The sequence below is a fragment of the Cydia strobilella genome, chromosome 17, assembly GCF_947568885.1.
Source record: "Cydia strobilella chromosome 17, ilCydStro3.1, whole genome shotgun sequence".
Lineage (NCBI taxonomy): Eukaryota > Metazoa > Arthropoda > Insecta > Lepidoptera > Tortricidae > Cydia > Cydia strobilella.
This window is the reverse complement of record NC_086057.1, coordinates 6,430,467-6,448,994: the sequence shown is the minus strand read 5'-3', so window position 1 is coordinate 6,448,994 and position 18,528 is coordinate 6,430,467. Positions and strand designations below refer to the sequence as shown.

At 39.0% G+C, this 18,528-nt stretch overlaps 2 protein-coding genes across 2 annotated transcripts; one reads left to right on the top strand and one right to left on the bottom strand.

Moving 5' to 3' along the window:
• Window positions 1-1,629: 1,629 nt before the first annotated feature.
• On the top strand, window positions 1,630-11,074 carry LOC134748777 (uncharacterized). The gene is made up of 3 exons (XM_063683556.1): window positions 1,630-1,853; window positions 1,953-2,083; window positions 8,495-11,074. Exons 2-3 carry the CDS (start codon window positions 1,962-1,964, stop codon window positions 10,071-10,073), a joined length of 1,701 nt encoding a protein of 566 aa, XP_063539626.1. The 5' UTR covers window positions 1,630-1,853; window positions 1,953-1,961; the 3' UTR covers window positions 10,074-11,074.
• Window positions 10,951-16,983, bottom strand: LOC134748778 (ubiquitin-like protein 7). Its single transcript, XM_063683557.1, has 8 exons — window positions 16,653-16,983; window positions 15,965-16,179; window positions 15,396-15,627; window positions 14,487-14,611; window positions 13,934-14,111; window positions 12,919-13,035; window positions 12,439-12,552; window positions 10,951-11,700 (listed from the first exon to the last, which is right to left on the bottom strand). Exons 1-8 carry the CDS (start codon window positions 16,801-16,803, stop codon window positions 11,645-11,647), a joined length of 1,188 nt encoding a protein of 395 aa, XP_063539627.1. The 5' UTR covers window positions 16,804-16,983; the 3' UTR covers window positions 10,951-11,644.
• Window positions 16,984-18,528: the final 1,545 nt, after the last annotated feature.

Sequence of the window (18,528 nt, the reverse complement as noted above, 5' to 3'; positions counted from 1 at the left end):
CTTTTTCTACTGACCGAAATGGCTTGCCAAACTATAATAAAAAAAAATTGCATGTATAAACCTCATAAGGGCTCTCCACACTCGTGCGCGAATCGCGGCGCGAAGCCGCGAACGCGAGTGTGGAGTCTAGTTCGCTAATCAGCGAAATCGACCACACTCGCGTTCGCGACTTCGCGCCGCGTAGTCTGGAGCGGGTAGGAGGTCGGATGGAGTCCATAGGGCCCTCCACACTCGTGCGCGAATAGCGACTTCGCGGGCTCATGGTCCATAAGCTTCCTCCAGACTCTTGCGCGAATCGCGGCACGAAGCCGCGAACGCAAGTGTGGAGTCTAGTTCGCTAAGGAGGGGGCTCATGGAGTACCTCTACTCAAAGAATATATAACCACTACTCTACCTTCCATAATCTCTTTCTCGCTCTTACTTATGGGTGCGTCGCACACGCAACGCTTTTTAAGCTCTCGTGCGAATGGGGCCTAAGGCCTCATAGTCACGAGCGCAGCGTTTGAATGACACAAATGGAAACGTGTGTATTCTTGTCATTCACACGATGGCGGTAGCGCTTTTTATCAAGCGTTGTTGGATTTTCAACTTTAGGCGATGGTCTTTAAATCGAATTTAGCGTGCGAGCAGATTCAAGCGCTGTTTTAACGCGCGTTGAAAAAGCGCTCGTGTTTAGGGTCACTAAGCAAGCTGTGCCTGTCGCCCAACTGTCGCCACTTGGTTTTTAGGTACAATTAAGCCCCATTCGCACGAGAGCTTAAAAAACGTTGCTTGTTTTACACACCCATAAGTAAGAGCGAAAAAGCGATATCTCTTTCTCGCTCTTACTTATGGGTGCGTAAAACACGCATCGCTTTTTATGCTCTCGTGCGAATGGGGCCTTAATAATGTGTAACCACCTTGCTGTGGCCATATCGATAAACTATCGACATTTCTTGCAATTTAATTTTACTTGAAAGATTTTTTAACTATACCTAAAATGAACAAAAACGCGTTTGTTCTTTATCGTGGTTGTCAGGTCACGACACAGCAGGGAACGAAGGGAAAGTTCAGATTTTTTATTACAATACATGAATACCTACTAAAATATGTGTTCCGCAATAATTTAATTATTTTATTATATTATAATATATTCATTATCCATTTGCATTTCAATTATGTTTATTTTTAGCGAACATATCGAAGCTTCAATTAATCGCTAAGCCGTTCCGCTGTATAGCGCTTATTGATATATAACATGATTAAAATCGACTTTTCCCATCCCTAAAAACGCAAACATATAAAAGCCTGACCAGGAATCTAGGAATATATGATCTCGCGCCATGTTGCGGAATTTCACTGGAACTAATATTTTCATACTATACTGAACTGTCACCCTATACATGAAAATAACAGCGCCCTCTTGACAGTCTTGACAATATTCATATATTCCTGGTCAGGCTTTACGTTTTTACGCAACATACACAGCCGTGTAATCACCAAAACGGCGACGACTTGATTTGAAGTTCATCTTGTCAACAGTATGGTCGTCCTTTTTATATAAATGGCATTTCTACAAGAGCGAGGAGAGAGAAGTAATACTAGTGGCTGCGCCGTCAAAGTGAACAGTCAACGTTGGGGCCTTCATTCATTCATTCTCAAGTGTACGCGAAGGTTGAATGCATGTGTTGTGTTGTGTTGACTCAAAACAAAACATAATCGTGTCTAATCGAACTGTCGTCTTTCCAAACAAAAAATATCAAGTGATTCCAAACATGTCGTTTACTATTTTTGTTAAATCAAAATTCTAGTGTAACCACAAACAGAACAATAATTTTTAGGCAAATATAAATTCTCCGCGACAGTGCGCAAAGGTGGGCGAAGTTTTGGCTGATTTGTTGTTGTTTTGCGCACTTGCGTAGTTAATTTTTTTGGGTTTGCTCTTGATTCATGTAAATATGAAATCATTTCAGAAAATACAAATGGACGGCTCGAACATCGATCACAGTGATTCAGACTCCGGTGAAAGCTGGACCTTGCTGGAAGATGCCCCAACTTATGGTGATGATGCTCTAGACTACTGCGACATTGTTCCCAAACAGAGGTAAGAATTGTTAAATATTTATTGTGTAATTTTTACATAGCACATCATTAATATAATATAACCCATTGTATTTAGACGACCTTGACATGTGTCGTAGAGCGAAATCAATATTGCTGTAGCGTGTTGGTATGTAATTTGCCTAGACATTAAAAATGAATTGTATTTTTTACTGAATTATCCAATAACGACCTAGTTTTAGGGTTCCGTACCCTTAGGGTAAAAACGGGACATACTAAGACTCCGCCGTCTGTCTGTCCGTCTGTCACCAGGCTATATCTCATAAATCGTGATAGCTTGAGATGTATTTCTGTTGCCGCTATAACAACAAATACTAAAAACAGAAGATATATAGTCCAACTCGCACTTGGCCGGTTTTTTTCTATTATTTGATGTTTAGCGCAGGGGATTCGCTCCATCCTATGTACCTACCTATATATTTACAAGAATAACCCAAAATTTCTAAGTTAATGTATAATAAATAACATTTTTTAATTTCGTAATTAACATGACTGATATAAGTACGTCAAATACCTATCAGTATTACTTTATATTTGTACCTGTATCTACATCTGCTGCCTGCGTAACCCAATCACAGCCATCACAGGTAGGTACACTGTAGTCAGGTAAAAAAAGGGCCCATTGTGAAACACCTTGCGCTAGGCTGTCCCTTTAAATTAAATTACCACGCAGCACTCGCTCAGTTTAGCAATAATGCGTTTCCTAAAGAGTCCTCTGAAAAGGGACTTATTGGGTCTTACGATACTGTGGGAAAAAACACCTTAATGTGATTGTAATAAGGTCACTTTTCACAACCTATTATAATGTGCATTAAGGACCACTTAATTTACTACAAACTTGCTCGGCTTTCCCGTAATAGGCATGCAGCCGTATAATAAATATTTGTACACGTGCGAATAGGTGTTATAGGTAGCTCATTGCTCTACCTCTTCATTTGTTATCAATTTATTTAAATTGCGCTTCATTTAATAAGTTTTATTTCGTCAGGTATTATATTGATACACTAGGGGTGCAGGTGTCCCTACAGTCAGTTTCACCCTTATCGCATTTTCGACGTACTGTACCAGTCGCACGAGAGATAGACTAAATACTTGTATGACACTTTCTGTTCTGTTTTAATTTGAAAGGAACAGATGGTTACCGGGAGATACCTATGGTATCGCGGCAAACTTGCAGTGGCGTAGCGTGAACTAATCTAGCCGTGGGTGAAATCGCATCTGCGAGGCCCTTTTCTTTCACTGTGCCTCGCGTGAGGCCCCCCTTAGGGCGCGAGGCCGTGGGCAACGGCCCACTTCGCCCAACTTGCGTACAGAAATAAGATGCAACATGAATACCTTGTCGCATCTTATTTCTGTACGCAAGTTTGCCGGCAATAAGATGAACAAGTACTCATGGATCAGTCTCCAGTTTTTTTTTTTTTTTTCATTTTTATGGTTCTGTACCCGAAGGGTAAAAACGGGACCCTATTACTAAGACTCCGCTGTTCGTCCGTCTGTCTGTCGGTCACCAGGCTGTATCTCATGAACCGTGATAGCTAGACAGTTGAAATTTTCACAGATGATGTATTTCTGTTGCTGCTATAACAACAAATACTAAAAATAGAATAAAATAGTACATTTCGATGCTAGTGCGGAAAGTATGTCATTACTTGAGAGAATGACATTTCCGCACGTGTATCGAACGACGTTTTTTTTTAATACAGTTGCGAAAAAATAAGAAAAGCAACAAGTAAGGAATGGAATTCGAAACTTTTATATTATTAATTCTGTGACATCATTGACATTGAGATTATGAAGAGGTGTTTTTCTAGCTTTTATTCGACTAGAATAGATTTTTATTGAACCCACTTCGATGAAAGTTTTTTTAAAATGCATGTTCTATAAGACAGAAACAATTGTAAATATTAAAACATTGTACTATTATTACCTAAATATCGTTATTTACGATTATTTGTGTATCGTATATTTATAAAAACAATATCGAATGTTGCCTTTGGAAACAACATTCTTGCAGTAAGAAAATACGCCTCTTCTTGGACAGGCGTTCCGTTCCATTCAGACAACTTATTAAGAACAGTTTTTCAACATTAAAAATAAACGTGTTATAATACTTATAATGATGAAGAGGTAAGTAATAAAATATGAAATATGCAAATTTTTCGTATTCTTACATTAACAGTAGGTTTTTATGTTGATTACGACGTTTAAAGGAAACTAATATTAACACTCATCAATAAGTAGTCATGAATTGGAACAAGTAAAAATTTAAAAAAATTGGAAAAGTAAAAGCACTAGTTCGCGAAAACCAACTTTCCGCACGCTAAACAGCCACGAAAAGTAGCACTTTTTGAGCAACTGTATTAAAATAAATATTTAAGTGGGGCTCCCATACAACAAACGTGATTATTTTTGCCGTTTTTTGCGTAGTGGTACGGAACCCTTCGTGCGCGAGTCCGACTCGCACTTGGCCGTTTTTACAAATGGTCCGCGTATTTGCGATACAGATAAGTAATTGGTATTTCGGCAGCTAAATACAGAATAAAAATGTAGTTTTAAGTTAGTCACCTCACACTTAACATTACTTAAGTTACTTACCGGTTACCCTCTTACTCAATGAGACCTTTACACGTCTTCAATATGCGGTAACTAAGACGTAATAAGGAGACCCGCATTTGGGCCGGCACTCCGGCTGACCAGGCCCAAGTTACAGAATATATAATAGTAAGGTAAGTACTCAAGCGCCGCAAATAAGCGTTGCTCAACGACTATGAGTTTGCGGCTCTCGCGGTTGAGACTGGGTCCCTGGTTAGCCGACATGAAAATATTCATGGGACCACTGTCGGCGCGGATGGTCAACACTTCAGTGGACACGCCCCCGGGCTAGCGCGTACCTCTTTCAACGTATTTCCCTTGCGATACAGAGAGGTAACGTCGCCAGTGTCATGGGGTCCATGCCGCAGTCCGACTTGTTAGAAGGGGTACTCGCTTTTGTTTTTTGTAGGTAAGCATATTTTATAGTTTGTGTTTTTATAGTTCTAACGAATGGACGCTCCGCTGCTACCTATATACTAACATTCGCCAAAGTAGGCTCATCTAAACGTCCCTGTGCAAATAGCTATTTTTTCCATTCTGTTAAAGGTCACGCGTATTCATCATTCTTAACTAAATGCGCATATTCAACAGACTTGAAATAAACAAATTCACTGCAAATAACATACCTACTTTGGAAAGTCGAGCGTGAATGTTTTCGGACGCATTTGTTGGAATGGTGCCAAACAACTGTGAATGACCTGGAGGTCTTTGTTTTACTTCGACTATATTTATACGGAAGTTTATTTGAAGAGTAAGTAAATAAGATATTTATGTTATGTTCAAGATACACGTGTCAGGAAGAAAATCTAAGTGAATTTTGGGTACACGTACAATTTACTTAGAGGAAGTAAGTCAACCCTTCAACTCACAAAAAAGTTACCTCTGCCACTCGGTCGCCATATCGTTTCACATTAAATTTAAGGTTTATTTAACATAAAAAACCGGCCAAGTGCGAGTCGGACTCGCGCACGAAGGGTTCCGTACCATTACGGAAAAAAACAGCAAAAAAATCACGTTTGTTGTATGGGAGCCCCATTTAAATATTTATATTATTCTGTTTTTAGTATTTGTTGTTATAGCGGCAACAGAAATACATCATCTGTGAAAATTTCAACTGTCTAGCTATCACGGTTCATGAGATACAGCCTGGTGACAGACAGACAGACGGACGGACAACGGAGTCTTAGTAATAGGGTCCCGTTTTACCCTTTGGGTACGGAATCCTAAAAAATCAAGAAATAAACTCGAGACGTTTTTTTCTTTAAATTAATTACATGTACACACACATAATAAGTTGCATTGTTTTAAAATCATCTTTTAAAAAGCCCTTCATTTTGATATCCCACTCGATATGTTTGGTTTGGGTATTTATTAAAATCGGTTCAGTTGTTTTGTACCTAGTCAAAAGGGAACATATTAAATAGTAACGGACATAAATTGAGGTCAAATTCATAATCTTAACCCTCCTTTAGTTTCGCCGTTGTCGGGAACGCTTGTGTGTTTTGTTTAGGTTAAGAGGATTTTGAAATTTCGAGGTGCTAGTGAGGTAGAGTTAAGGGGTTAAAATAATATATGCAAAACTGACTTTAATAAACCAGTACATACGTACTTTTTTACCTGGATCCATAATAACATTACCTACTTCACTAACATTGACTCACTTTCCTTTGATAAGTCTTATCATTGTTTTTCTTACGTGTAATCGTAACATAACATTTAGGTAACGTAACCTATTTACACGGGCATTGAGTTGATGGAAGATAAAAAAACCGGACAGCTACGAATCGGACTCTCCCACCGAGGGTTCCGTACTTTTTAGTATTTGTTGTTATAGCGGCAACAGAAGTACATCATTTATTTGGGCCATTTGGGGGCTTAAAGATCCCTTTTCGTAAACAACTCTTAAACGGTGGCCCGTAGCAAAAAATGTTCTATCACATAAGTACATAAAATTGTCTACAGAAAAGATTATGTACACTTTCTGCTAGGACCCTAGGAGGCTAGGAGGATATTTAAAAAGAATTTTAAAGCGGAAAAGTTACTTATAATCAATCCTAAGGTCGTTCTGTTTAGTTTTCCGTAAATTGGCAATTTTTGGTCTTCGTTTAGTGGCCTATATTTGGAGTCTTAAAGGTCTCGAAGCATCAAGAAAGATTCTGCAAAGCCTGAAGCGGTGGTGGGCAAAGTACGGCCCGCGGGTCAACTCCGGCCCGCCGAAGGTCGTTCGAAATAATTATAGTGTATGGTCCGTGATCCCGTGGAAAAATAAAAATGCATTTTTGCTGCAATTCTGGATTCTGGCCCTCGTCTGAAATTACTTAAACTTTCTGGCCCCCCCCATGTAGAAGGTTTGCCCACCTTCAGGCCCTGAAGGTTCGAAATAAGCGCTTCTAGGTCGTGGGGCGTCAATTCTATCCATTTGAATACAATTAGATAGTAATATCACATAGTTTGCGTAACCCAGCGCTACGTTGCAGGCATATTATGACTTAAAGGCTAAATTCGTTAGCGAAGGCTTATTTTGAATAAGTAATGAACGAAATTAACATCGCAATTATAAAATCCTGCACTTATTAACGAAATTAATGTCGTCGATACACGAGGACTCTGGCTCTTATATTTTAAAACCTAAGGATTCATTGTCAAGGAAAGACTACTATTTTCATAGAGCCTGCATATTTTCGTGTCTAGTCATGTACGTCAGTTATCACTGAGAACTTATCAGTATAGTATCAGTATTTAGTAGGTACAAAACAGGCAATTACCGATAATCTATGAGCTAATAGTTACTGGATTGGTTTGTCTAAAACAGTCACCTACAGGTCCAGTCAGTATCAATAGTAGCGTATGAAGCAACGCGCCAAAAGTATCTGCGACCTGCGACCCTCGTTTTTTTTCGACAGTTTGCGTTCAAAGGTGTCTGCGAAAGTTTAATTGTTCTATAATTATGTAGACATCTCTTTTTGTTAAGCTATCAGAGAATGGTAAATGGAAAGTATCTACTTTCATAGTCTAATACGCTACTTTTGATCTTTACTGTACTGTGTCGCGCGTGTCGATTCTGGGTAGTTTGCCGTTGCCGCATCAAGCAATATCGATTGCAAAGTTGCAAACTCAGTACTTTGATTCGGCGACCGCAACAGGCGTAGGTACCGGTGAATGACCAGATCAGATAACATTTTAATTGGCTCATTTAACTAGCTAGCTATAAATGTTATAATGAATCGGCCTGTAGAAGTTCTACAGTTTCTACACTATATTTCCTTGACTTACTTACGCCGAGGTAAAGACAATGACGCCTTAAGAGGCTGCGAGCTATCAGCATGCATGTCGCATGCTTTGCTAGTGCGACAAATTTAAAATAAACCTTCGTGCTATTAAAAAACAAAACAGCCAAGTCCAAGTGAGAGGGAGACTCGCGCTCAGGGGTTCTGTTGCACTTTTTTTTTTCTTTTAGATCGCCTCACGCTTGCCCTAATGTATTGGTATATTTTATTTCTAAATTTTATGCCCAGTAGTATCGGGGTTTTTCCTTTTGAGGTACGAAACCCTATAAAGTTTCATCCTCGTAAATACGACATCAACAAGGCAGTGTTAATAGACGTGTTGTATTTTGCTTACTTCAGCAGGAAACGTAGAATCCAGTCATATAATCTTTATCTTGAATGAATATTATCCAGCCATTAAAAAAAGGGTCGTTATAGATAACGAATTCTTCATTTATCGGAATGAGTTTGTTTGGCAGTTTCGGTTGTTTACATTTAAAAACATGCGTTCAAAATTTATCTTTTTATTGCTTCAGGGACACCGCGGAGAACATAGACAAAGATGAAGACACCGACGGCATCTCCATCATCACCGACAGCGAACCGGAGTCCATTCCGTGTGAAATTACCGACGACATGCCCAAACCAGAGACCCGTCCAACAGACCTACCCCAGTTCATTTCGGTCCCGTACCCCGACAATAAACACGACGAATCCATAAGAAGCACAGATGACTTACTCGGAGACAACAACAGAAAGTTCAAAACGTATGTCCACAGGAGGAATAAACGGCTGAGCACCGTACTTAACATCATAATGCTCGGCAGTGTCATCACGGCAGCAGGCGTTGCCATAGGGCATATGTGGGGAGTCAGAGATGACTGCTGTATGCACAGTACACCTTCTGTCAACAAAATACTATCTAACCTCTATAAACTTCAAGAAGAAAACGCCTATTTACGCAACAAGCTGAAAGAATTTACATTGCTAAATAATATAAAGCTGCAAAAAACAGCAGATAAAGTTCTAAAGCCGCCTCGTTGTAAAAAAATGTTTGAAGCTCCACTAAACAGCGAAAATGTAAACAAACTGACGAAATGCCTTGACGAAGATAATGAGAAAAAGTTACTGGATAACACACAACTGCCGTATGAAAAAGACTATCTACGTGATGTAGATAAGCTTAAGAATGTTTATATGCAAAATAGAAGCTGGCTGGATGAAGCTATCGCAAGGAGGTTGAAAAATGAAAAGCAAGCTATAAAGGATAAAAAAAGTTTAAGAAGCGTACTGGTCGAGGAGAAATTAAATCAACAGAAAGGAGAAAAAAATGAAGAAGGATTCAATATGAATATAATCCCAGAAATAGAGATAACAATTGCTGAGGACGTCAAACCTTCACAAGGAAAGAAAATCACGTACGCAGACTCGCTGAGATCTGATAACAAAACAAAGCACACTTCCGATAGAGATAACTTTGAAGGTGAAGGAATGAGGACAAATTACCGCAAGAAAAGGCCAAAGCGATCAATTGTTTCGCAAGAAAAAACGTTAGTAGAAGAAAGTGAGGAAGAGTTTAAAAAAGACGACAGATATATGGCACCAAGACCTAGACAGGAAAGGAAACGCGATCGCCACCACCCGAACAGGAAGCAGAAAAGGAAAAATAAATATGAAAAATTTGAAATCAACAACTACATCAACGATGATGAATTTTCAGTAACTTCTTCTCAAGAGAATGACTTCATTCTTAAACAAGACAAGAACGAGCATAGTCGTGATTTTGAACGGAGCATTTATATAGACCAGTTTGGAGAAGCTAAAGACACGAGATCTACTCAAACTGATGTCAAGCGTAAAGGAAAGCCATTGAAGGGAGAGAATAATGTCAAACCTAAGGAAAAAGATGCTTCGTGGTATGAGAAACGTGCCATGCTGCGTACTGAGGCTAGAAAGAAACTAGAACATGAATTGTTCGGGGAAAATAATTCAAACAGCGGCTGGTATTTCAAGCGTATGCAGAAAAGAGAACAATGCCGCGTAAAGGGAGACAACAGCACTCACCGAAAGCAAGAAAAGTCCAAGCGAGCAATGAATTTTAAGACAAAACGCTAGTAAAATAGGAATTGTTGACACTGCTAGTATTGAAAGCAGATTAGAATGGTTTCATGTAGATTGTTGTGATGTTGTTTGTAGAAAATGTTAAGATCGGGCTGGATGCTGACTATGATGTTCTTCGCTTCATTCTACACTATCTGCTGATGTATTCTATTGCATTTCTTAGAATAGCCACCTCAAAGGTGCTTACTAAGTGAAGTCAGCGGCAGATGTAAGTAAGCGGGCAAATTTATTTTATCTTAGTTATTTTATTGGGCCTTTGCGGCACATGAACATATTCAAAAATTAGATGAGTTCAAGAGGAGAGATATGTTGTAACTTCTACAAAAATACCATATCTTAACTATAATTCTAGATGCGTTCTTGTCTCACGCATCGCCAATTGTTGTTTTAGCTAAAGAGTTAGTGGTGCAGATCTTTTTGAATACTTTGTTCGCTGAGCATCTTTTGCTGCTGATTACATTTTTTATTATGTTTCTATAGCATATCAAGCTTTTTCGGTGCTTGTCGCCAAACAAGTAGCTTTTCATTGACATCAAGTCGATTCTACATTTTATACTATTTCTATCAATGTTACCATAAGCTAATATTACTTAGTGACACCTACTTTTTAGCTGTTGGGCACATATAGCTAATAATCACTACCCAGGGGCCTATTTGACTCTTAAAAGTACCAGATGTGAACGTTACTACCATATGTCCACATTCCTCACAAATGGTTGAAGGCTATATATGGTAGCCAGGTCACGCCTGTCACCTGTACGACTCGATTAGCCCCCCCTGGTCACTAATAGACTACTTAAAGTATTTTATTATCTTGACATGACTATGATGATATTTGTGTTAAAGGGTTGACCCCTATAAAAACACTTGATAAATAGTATTAGTTTATTTTGTAGGTATTATTTACACTTGCCCTTATGGATTCGTACATCCAGTGATATTTAATTTTAAGCAATCTTCAAAATTTACAGGTATTAATTAAATTCGATTAAAAATCAATATTGTTTCACTTAAATTTTATTCATTCCGAACTAATTCGTCATGGTTTATCAAAACAAAATCACAAATAAAAAGTAAAGGCTTCATAAACCTGTTGACTGAAGATCATTTTGGCCATAACCCCTACAACCCCATCGACTCGAACGTAATTATTATTTGGAGCCTTACGTGTCCCACTGCTGGGCCAAGGCCTCCCCCAATTTCTCCACAGATCTCTGTCCAATGCTGTGTCTGGCCACTCCTTCAAAAAATAGTCTAGTTCACCATCGCCGGCGGGGTATGCCAAGTCCCCGATTTGAGTTTTCGGGCTCCCACTCTGGCGATTTTGCCCCAGAACTCATTCGGCAGACGTGACCAGCCCAGTCCCAGATTAGCTTAGCTTACGAACGTAGAGCCTCAAATGAAATTCTAACTGTTATTAACAAGGTCGATTTTTGGCTCTATTGCATGGGGTTTGATGGGTCTAGGGTTGACTTTTAGGTCTGGATTTATAGCGATATTGAAATCTATAAGTGGCTGTGCCATATTTTTGCATTCTATTATCTGGTTATGTAAGACCAAAGGACCTATTCGTCTGCAATAGCGCCACTGAACACCAGGTTGATAGCTGCGTTGACATCGCCTGAAACAACATACTTGTTACTTATAGTTACAGTTGTGATTGTATACCAATATTTGTTGCCAGTAGTATTTACTAGGAATAAACATTCCCAGCTGTTATCATTATCATTGATGGTTGCTACTGGAATCTTTTTTCTTAGTAGTTACCACACGAGAAAAAATTTCTCGGCAGGTGCCGCAACATTATTTTGACGAAGGAAGAAGTGACACCTACACCAACTGTTACCTGGTTTACTCAGTAGTCAGGAAAAAATAGATGTGAATTGTTGTTCACTACTAAGATTTTATTTTACTGCCGAGGAGAAAAATAATGAAAAATGAAATGGGAATAAAAACCGATCACGCAGGGCAAAAAGGCAGTTTCCCAATACCTCCCCGAGGAGCCTTTAATAATTTGCTAGTGAAATTTAAACCCATGGTACAGTACCTTACCTTGTCACAGTGACAATCAATATGAGTCACTAGAGACCACGAAAAGTTTGCAATGATTTTGATAGTATATAAATAAATAAATATTATAGGACATTCTTACACAGATTGACTAAGTCCCACGGTATATGCAGTGCAAGTGTTATTTATACGTCATAATTTCATAGAAGTTTGACGTTTAAAAAAACACTTGCACTACGTGTGCTATCAAAATCGTTGCAGACTTTGTCTAACTCTAGGGACCTCATACTATTGTCACTGTGACAAGGTACAAACTGAACTGTACTGAAATTAAATTTCTTGACCGTACCCGAGCAGATGAGTAGCGCGCGAACGTTGAGTGCGTCATCCAGTAATCCCATCTCGTGCATCCGAGTCAGCTGCGTGGAGAAGTCCTCTCCCACGGGACTCGCAGAAGAGGATGCTGTTTACAAATAAAATATAAGTCATGAGACTTTTCATACTTGCGCTTTCGACGGATATGTTGTACAGCTCTGTACCTATATAACTGGTCTGGTTTTCAGAAGTTGACGTTTGAAAATTCAGTCACCATTACCACAACAAATAGGTAGCAATCGTCATCCAGTTCGGCTGTAGAGGGACCGTTTTGTTTCATAGACTACACTTCTTTTTTCTTCTTTTTACTTTTTTTTAAACGCAAAATCATTTGAGAAGATGCAGACTTATAATGCATTAATCTTTTCTAGCAAATCTTAATTTTACACAATTGTTTTATAATATCAGCGAAATTGGTCATTAATTTTCCTTAATTAATAAATCTGCTATTTACCCGCAGTGCTTTGCTCCATAGGCGTGCCAGAGGGCCTGTTGCCTGTGCCAGTCCGGTTGAACGCCTCCGAAATGGCATCGCTGAACATTTCCGAAGTGATCACAGCGCGACCGGTACCTAGGAAATTAAACCAAGATGTTCAATTTGTCATTTATATTTTTCCGATAAAATGCCTGAATAACAAAATATTTTTCATTTCAGTACACCAGATCGTTATTTAAGGCTCTCATTATTATTCAAAAACGAATAAGAAAGTTGCATTTTATTGATGCTTATTTTGAGTTGTTTCCTTCATGTTGGTTGGTGGAATTGACTTTATTAAGTGATGATTTTGAATGCGAAAAATAGCGAAAGACCCCAAAACCTGGTCAAGCCAAGCTTTGACCTACATGAATTTATCTGGCGTGCTGTTTAGCCCTCGGGTCAAAAAGTTTAGAAACCCTAGCCTAACATATTTTTGATTCCTACTCAACAATCTCATCAATTCATCATAGTCATCATTATTCATCATATAATATTTTTCTCTGCTAGTACTACATTTTGTAGTCGGTTTTCTTTTTAGCTTGGTTTATAAACGCTCTATACCTAAACAGTAATGTAACTAGAGTTAGACCAAGATAAGTCTGCAGCGATTTTGATAGCCCAGACTGTGCAAGTGTTATTTTTAACATCAAACTTTTCTGAAATTATGACGTATACACGGTGGCTAAAAAATAAGTGCATTCCCGTTGCCAGGGAGGTTTTGGGATTATACTGAGCAACTTTTACTATGGGACCAACCCCGTAATCGCCAAAAAAATTTGGCTGTTTCATACATTTTCTATGGGAGGGTTAATTTTTTTTTTCGCGATTTCATGGTTGGTCCCATAGTAAAAGTTGCTCAGTATAATCCCAAAACCTCCCTGGCAACGGGAATGCACTTATTCTTTAGCCACCCTATAATATAACAATTGCACAGTGTCCTGTCAAAATCGTTGCAGAGTTATCTTGGTCTAACTGTACTGAGATCACTTACCTGTAGCCGAACCGGTAGCGGGTGCTTCTTCGTTGGTATCAGTGCGGCCGGAGCCGGCGCCGGCGCCGGCGGCCTGCAGCAGGCGCAGCAGGGAGTCCTGTCCGGCGCCACCCCCGCCCCCGACCCCGACCCCGCCCCCGCCGCGGCTCGACGATGCAGAAACCGCCTCCGTCGCGGCCTGTTGCATAATAAAACCAAAGATATATGTCCGTATAAGATAAATCAAGTCTAAGTAAAACCGTGCCTCGGAAATCAAGAAAGTCATTCTCGAAGAGATGGCACCACACCTTTGGCCTATACTCGGCTAGATGGCGTTGATTTTTTTAGAACGCTATATGACTTTGACCCATGTTCTTTTAATGATATGCGTTAAAATTGTTAAATAACAAACGAAACCGTCAACGCCATCTATTCGAGAGTAGGTCAAAGGTAGTGGCGCCATCTGATATAGAATAAAATTTTCTTTATTTTCGAGGCACGTTTTTTCCCTTAGACTGTATCCATCTATTATAGAGTTATATCTTTGCAAGTACGTATAGTTCACGATACCTACCTGCAACGCAGCAGCGAACTGTTCTTGAGTAATGGTATTCCTTTCCCCATCCTCGTTTTCTTCTTCATCTGCGTCTTCATCTTCAGACAATGCTTCAAGAGAATACGCGAAACCTGATGTTGGCACTGAAAAACAAGTGAGTATTTATCTATACAGCCTAGTACCTAGTAACCAATACTTTTCTTTATCTTAATGTTGACATGTAATTAAATATTACCAAATAAAATGAATATGAATATCAGTTACACATGTAAATTATTAACTGAATAACTAAATTTACACTGACGTGGCGAAAATTACATGAACATAATAAGAACATGTAAACATTCTGTTTATAGAGTTCCAACTACTAATAACTACTAATTAACAGCTAACTAAAGATTACCGACAGAATAAATGAAACGTTCTTCGTAAAATGCGCGTTATTATAAAACTAGATGGTACCTGCTATGTAAGATTTGAAACACGTTATAAGTATTTTATGTAAATTTTAATCTATATTATGCACATAAGTCAATTTCTCATTAAATGAGACAATGCTAGCATGACGCGCGCGACTCCCATACATCTAGCGCGACTTCAAGTCGCGCGCGAGAACGCAACATGCTAGACGGTCTGATTGTGCCTAAAACATAAATATCAATAACTGACCCAGGTTCACACTTTATTTTTACAAATCAATTATTTTCCAATATAAAATTTTCACTTGAAAAATGTAAGATGTCACTTTATCAGCGCAAAGATAGATAATAGATCAGCGCTAGTGACCCAACCACAATACATATAAGTATTTTTTCACGTCACTCGCTTGGAAAACCTCAGTTTATAGCGCGAAATCTGCGTGCAAAAGTCTATTTTATCCGCTAGCGTGCAAAAGTCAATTTTATCCGGTAGCGTGCAAGCACAAACCATTGTCATTAGCAGTAGAAGTATTGGCTCTGGTATGCACCAGCCTTGTAAGATGCCTTAGGGCCGCCGGCAAATCCGGGTGTGCGTTGGCGGCTCGCCTCATCGTGCTTACATTAGCGCCCAACGCGGCCAGTAGTTCCACTTCATGTAGCATTGACAGTGTGACGCAATCCTCTCTGAGTGATGGGGCGTGTTCGAGGATTTCGTTCATGGCTGATTCGTCGTTTAAAAGCTGCAAATGAAAAATACATTACTGATATGGGTGACGCAAAAAAGGGGTTACTTTTAGAGGAATTTTCGACTAGCAAGCTTAGTGCCCTTTGCATTGTTCTTAGATATCTTAGTCTAGTCACTTAGGATACAAAAATGAATTGGTTGACACTTCATTTATCTTAATTGGCTCTGTTATTATGACTTTATCCTGGAACCCGCAGCAGACAGACTGCTAAAATCAAAACCTTTCATTTAATTTTTCCCATAGCTGGGTAAAAAGGGCAATTTTTTTCTGGTAATTTAGAAAGTGCTATCATTTACTAAGTAGGTACAAATAAATATGTTATCCACTTTACCTGCATAGCCCTAGTCCACCCCGGAGCATTGGGTGTGCATCCCAAAGTTCTCAGCGAGTTAGCTATCTGTTGCAACTCAGCATCCGAGTAAGTGGGAGGCGGAGGAGCAGCTGCCGGGACTTTCTTTTTGACAACATGCACCATTTCACCACTCTTTACCCCAGAGTCTTGCAATGTGGCTTCGGGTTTGAGAATTTTTCCATGGTGAATTAATTCTGGAATGTTTGATTGTTCATAAATTATACAAGTTTAGTCTTTGATTGATTGCAAATACTGCAATAGCCTTTTAATGTTAATATATGTGAAAAGCTAAGACCATTTTGTTATATTCTGATCACCATCACTCTTTTCATTCATTCTATACTGCCCTTTGCTAAAATAAAGTAATAAAAAGGCTTATTAATTTTTAAACGTAACAAAAACAAGATTTCATTATAATTTGGCCTGGACAAAGGGCAAGAGGAAAAAAATCCATAAGAACCACTTCAGTACGCTTCCCATATGCTTGATGGGATCACATGCAATAAATACAATTAGAATATTCCTAAAATTTACATGTCTATGAAAAAAAAAATATAAAAATGTCGACATATTTTATAAGTAACACAAAAGAATTTTACAATGTAAACAAATGCATTTACAGTAAGCTTCAATCACATACTAAAAGTGCAACATTTTAAATACTTGCCCAAAGATGCAGACGGCACGTTAGACTTCTTTTCGGCCTCAATTTTTAGGTTCTCTACAGTGTTATCGAGGCCGAAGTTTTCTAATTTAAACCGTTCAATAGGCCCCGGCTTTACTTTGATGCCTAAAAATACGCAAGGTGCACTATCCATGATTATTTAACTACAGGTAAGCCCGACAAATATGGTATCGCGCTTTTAATAATATTTTAAATATACGACACAAAAGATGTTCAAAGTAAACAAATGTATATTTTCTTGCGTTTGCTAACAAGACCACAATTCTTCCCAATATCACTTCACGTACACACGTCACTGTGAGTCGTGAATTTTTGAGATTAATGAAATTTGACTTTGACATAAATGTCTGGGAATCCTCGATTCTCAAAAGGTGTAGATCTCATTCCGTTAAATGGCGTTTACGTCTTTTGGGCTCTCGAACCCTTAATCCAAAGACCACAGAGTACACGTACTTTTTTTTTAAAGCGTCTTACTATCGAACTTCTGTAGATCTTCAACGGAAAAAAAAAGTAGATACCTCGACCTTGCAACAGGTAGTCTGCGCGGAAAGAGGAGTCGTATCTTCTTAGTAGTTTGTGGAGGAGTCGTAGAATGTATGGGCTTCCTTACATACCACGACCCTTCTCTTTACGCACACACTGTAGTCTGTGCACACACTCTTTTTGCTTCAATCACGCTTCAATAGAATCATAGAAAGTAGGATCCTATAAAAGTGGCCTACCGCGTGCGCCTGTGAGGCAGAACATACGCAATGCGACTATACAGCCATATATTAAGCCGCGAACGCGAGTGTGGAGTCGATTTCGCTAAGCTGATCGCGAACTAGACTCCACACTCGCGTTCGCGGCTTCGCGCACGAGTGTGGAGGGCCCTTTATTCTACTCTGCTCATCGCTCGATTTGATCATGCCATGGATCATGACGCTGGTCTGAACCGGCCTTCAATTACTTTTTTTAAGGCTGTTACACACCATCGCACCGCACGAAGGTCATTGTGCGACGCAACCATAAGTAAGAGCGAGATAGCGATATCTCTTTCTCGCTGTTACTTATGTGTGCGTCGCACAATGACCAAATGCTTTTAGGCACTGGTGTGTACGCATCATTGTTTAATCCGTTCGTTAGTAAACTGGTAACACTGTAAACAAAAAGCGTCGTGATTGGTTGGTTTGGTGATTGATGACATGACGGCCATCTTATTTTAGTGTCGTGTTGTGATGGTGTTCACGGTAATTTACACATTTTTATTAAATAGAGTTGCGGTCTAAGTGGCATCGATTGCTAGATAATTTAAAATCAATATAATTATTTCTTTGGCACCGTCTGAAATAAAAAGTCAACCATGGAACTGGTAAGCTAAAACAGATTTAATAATATATTGACACGAACTGTCATGAAATAACCTAACCTAGTTCTTTTAAATCATTGCGCTTTTGCTTGATCTTTTAGGTATACATTTGTGGCTGTATCTCAGTCATTTAATTTGTCAAACAAATACGACACATTGTACCTACATTACCAAATCTGTTACTACGTAACTTAACTACAGTTTGTTTAGCGTGGTTTTCAACCATTTGTTGTAGCGGGTTTTTGTAGATCAATTTTATTTATCGCTTTACACCTTTATGCTACGCCTTTTATGTACCTACGTTAGACTGTTTCTGATAGCAAGTCCTCATCCTAGCATCCTTGTTATTACTTGTTTCTTCCTTAGCGTGCCGCGTGTTATTTTTTTTATTAGTAGAAAATGAAAGGCTGGTTGGGGCTACGTTAATTTAGTCAAGTGGCGAGTATTTTAGTTACTAAATGTATCTCCAAATAGCCCAAGACGAGTGGAGAAATTTCAAGAATAGAGATG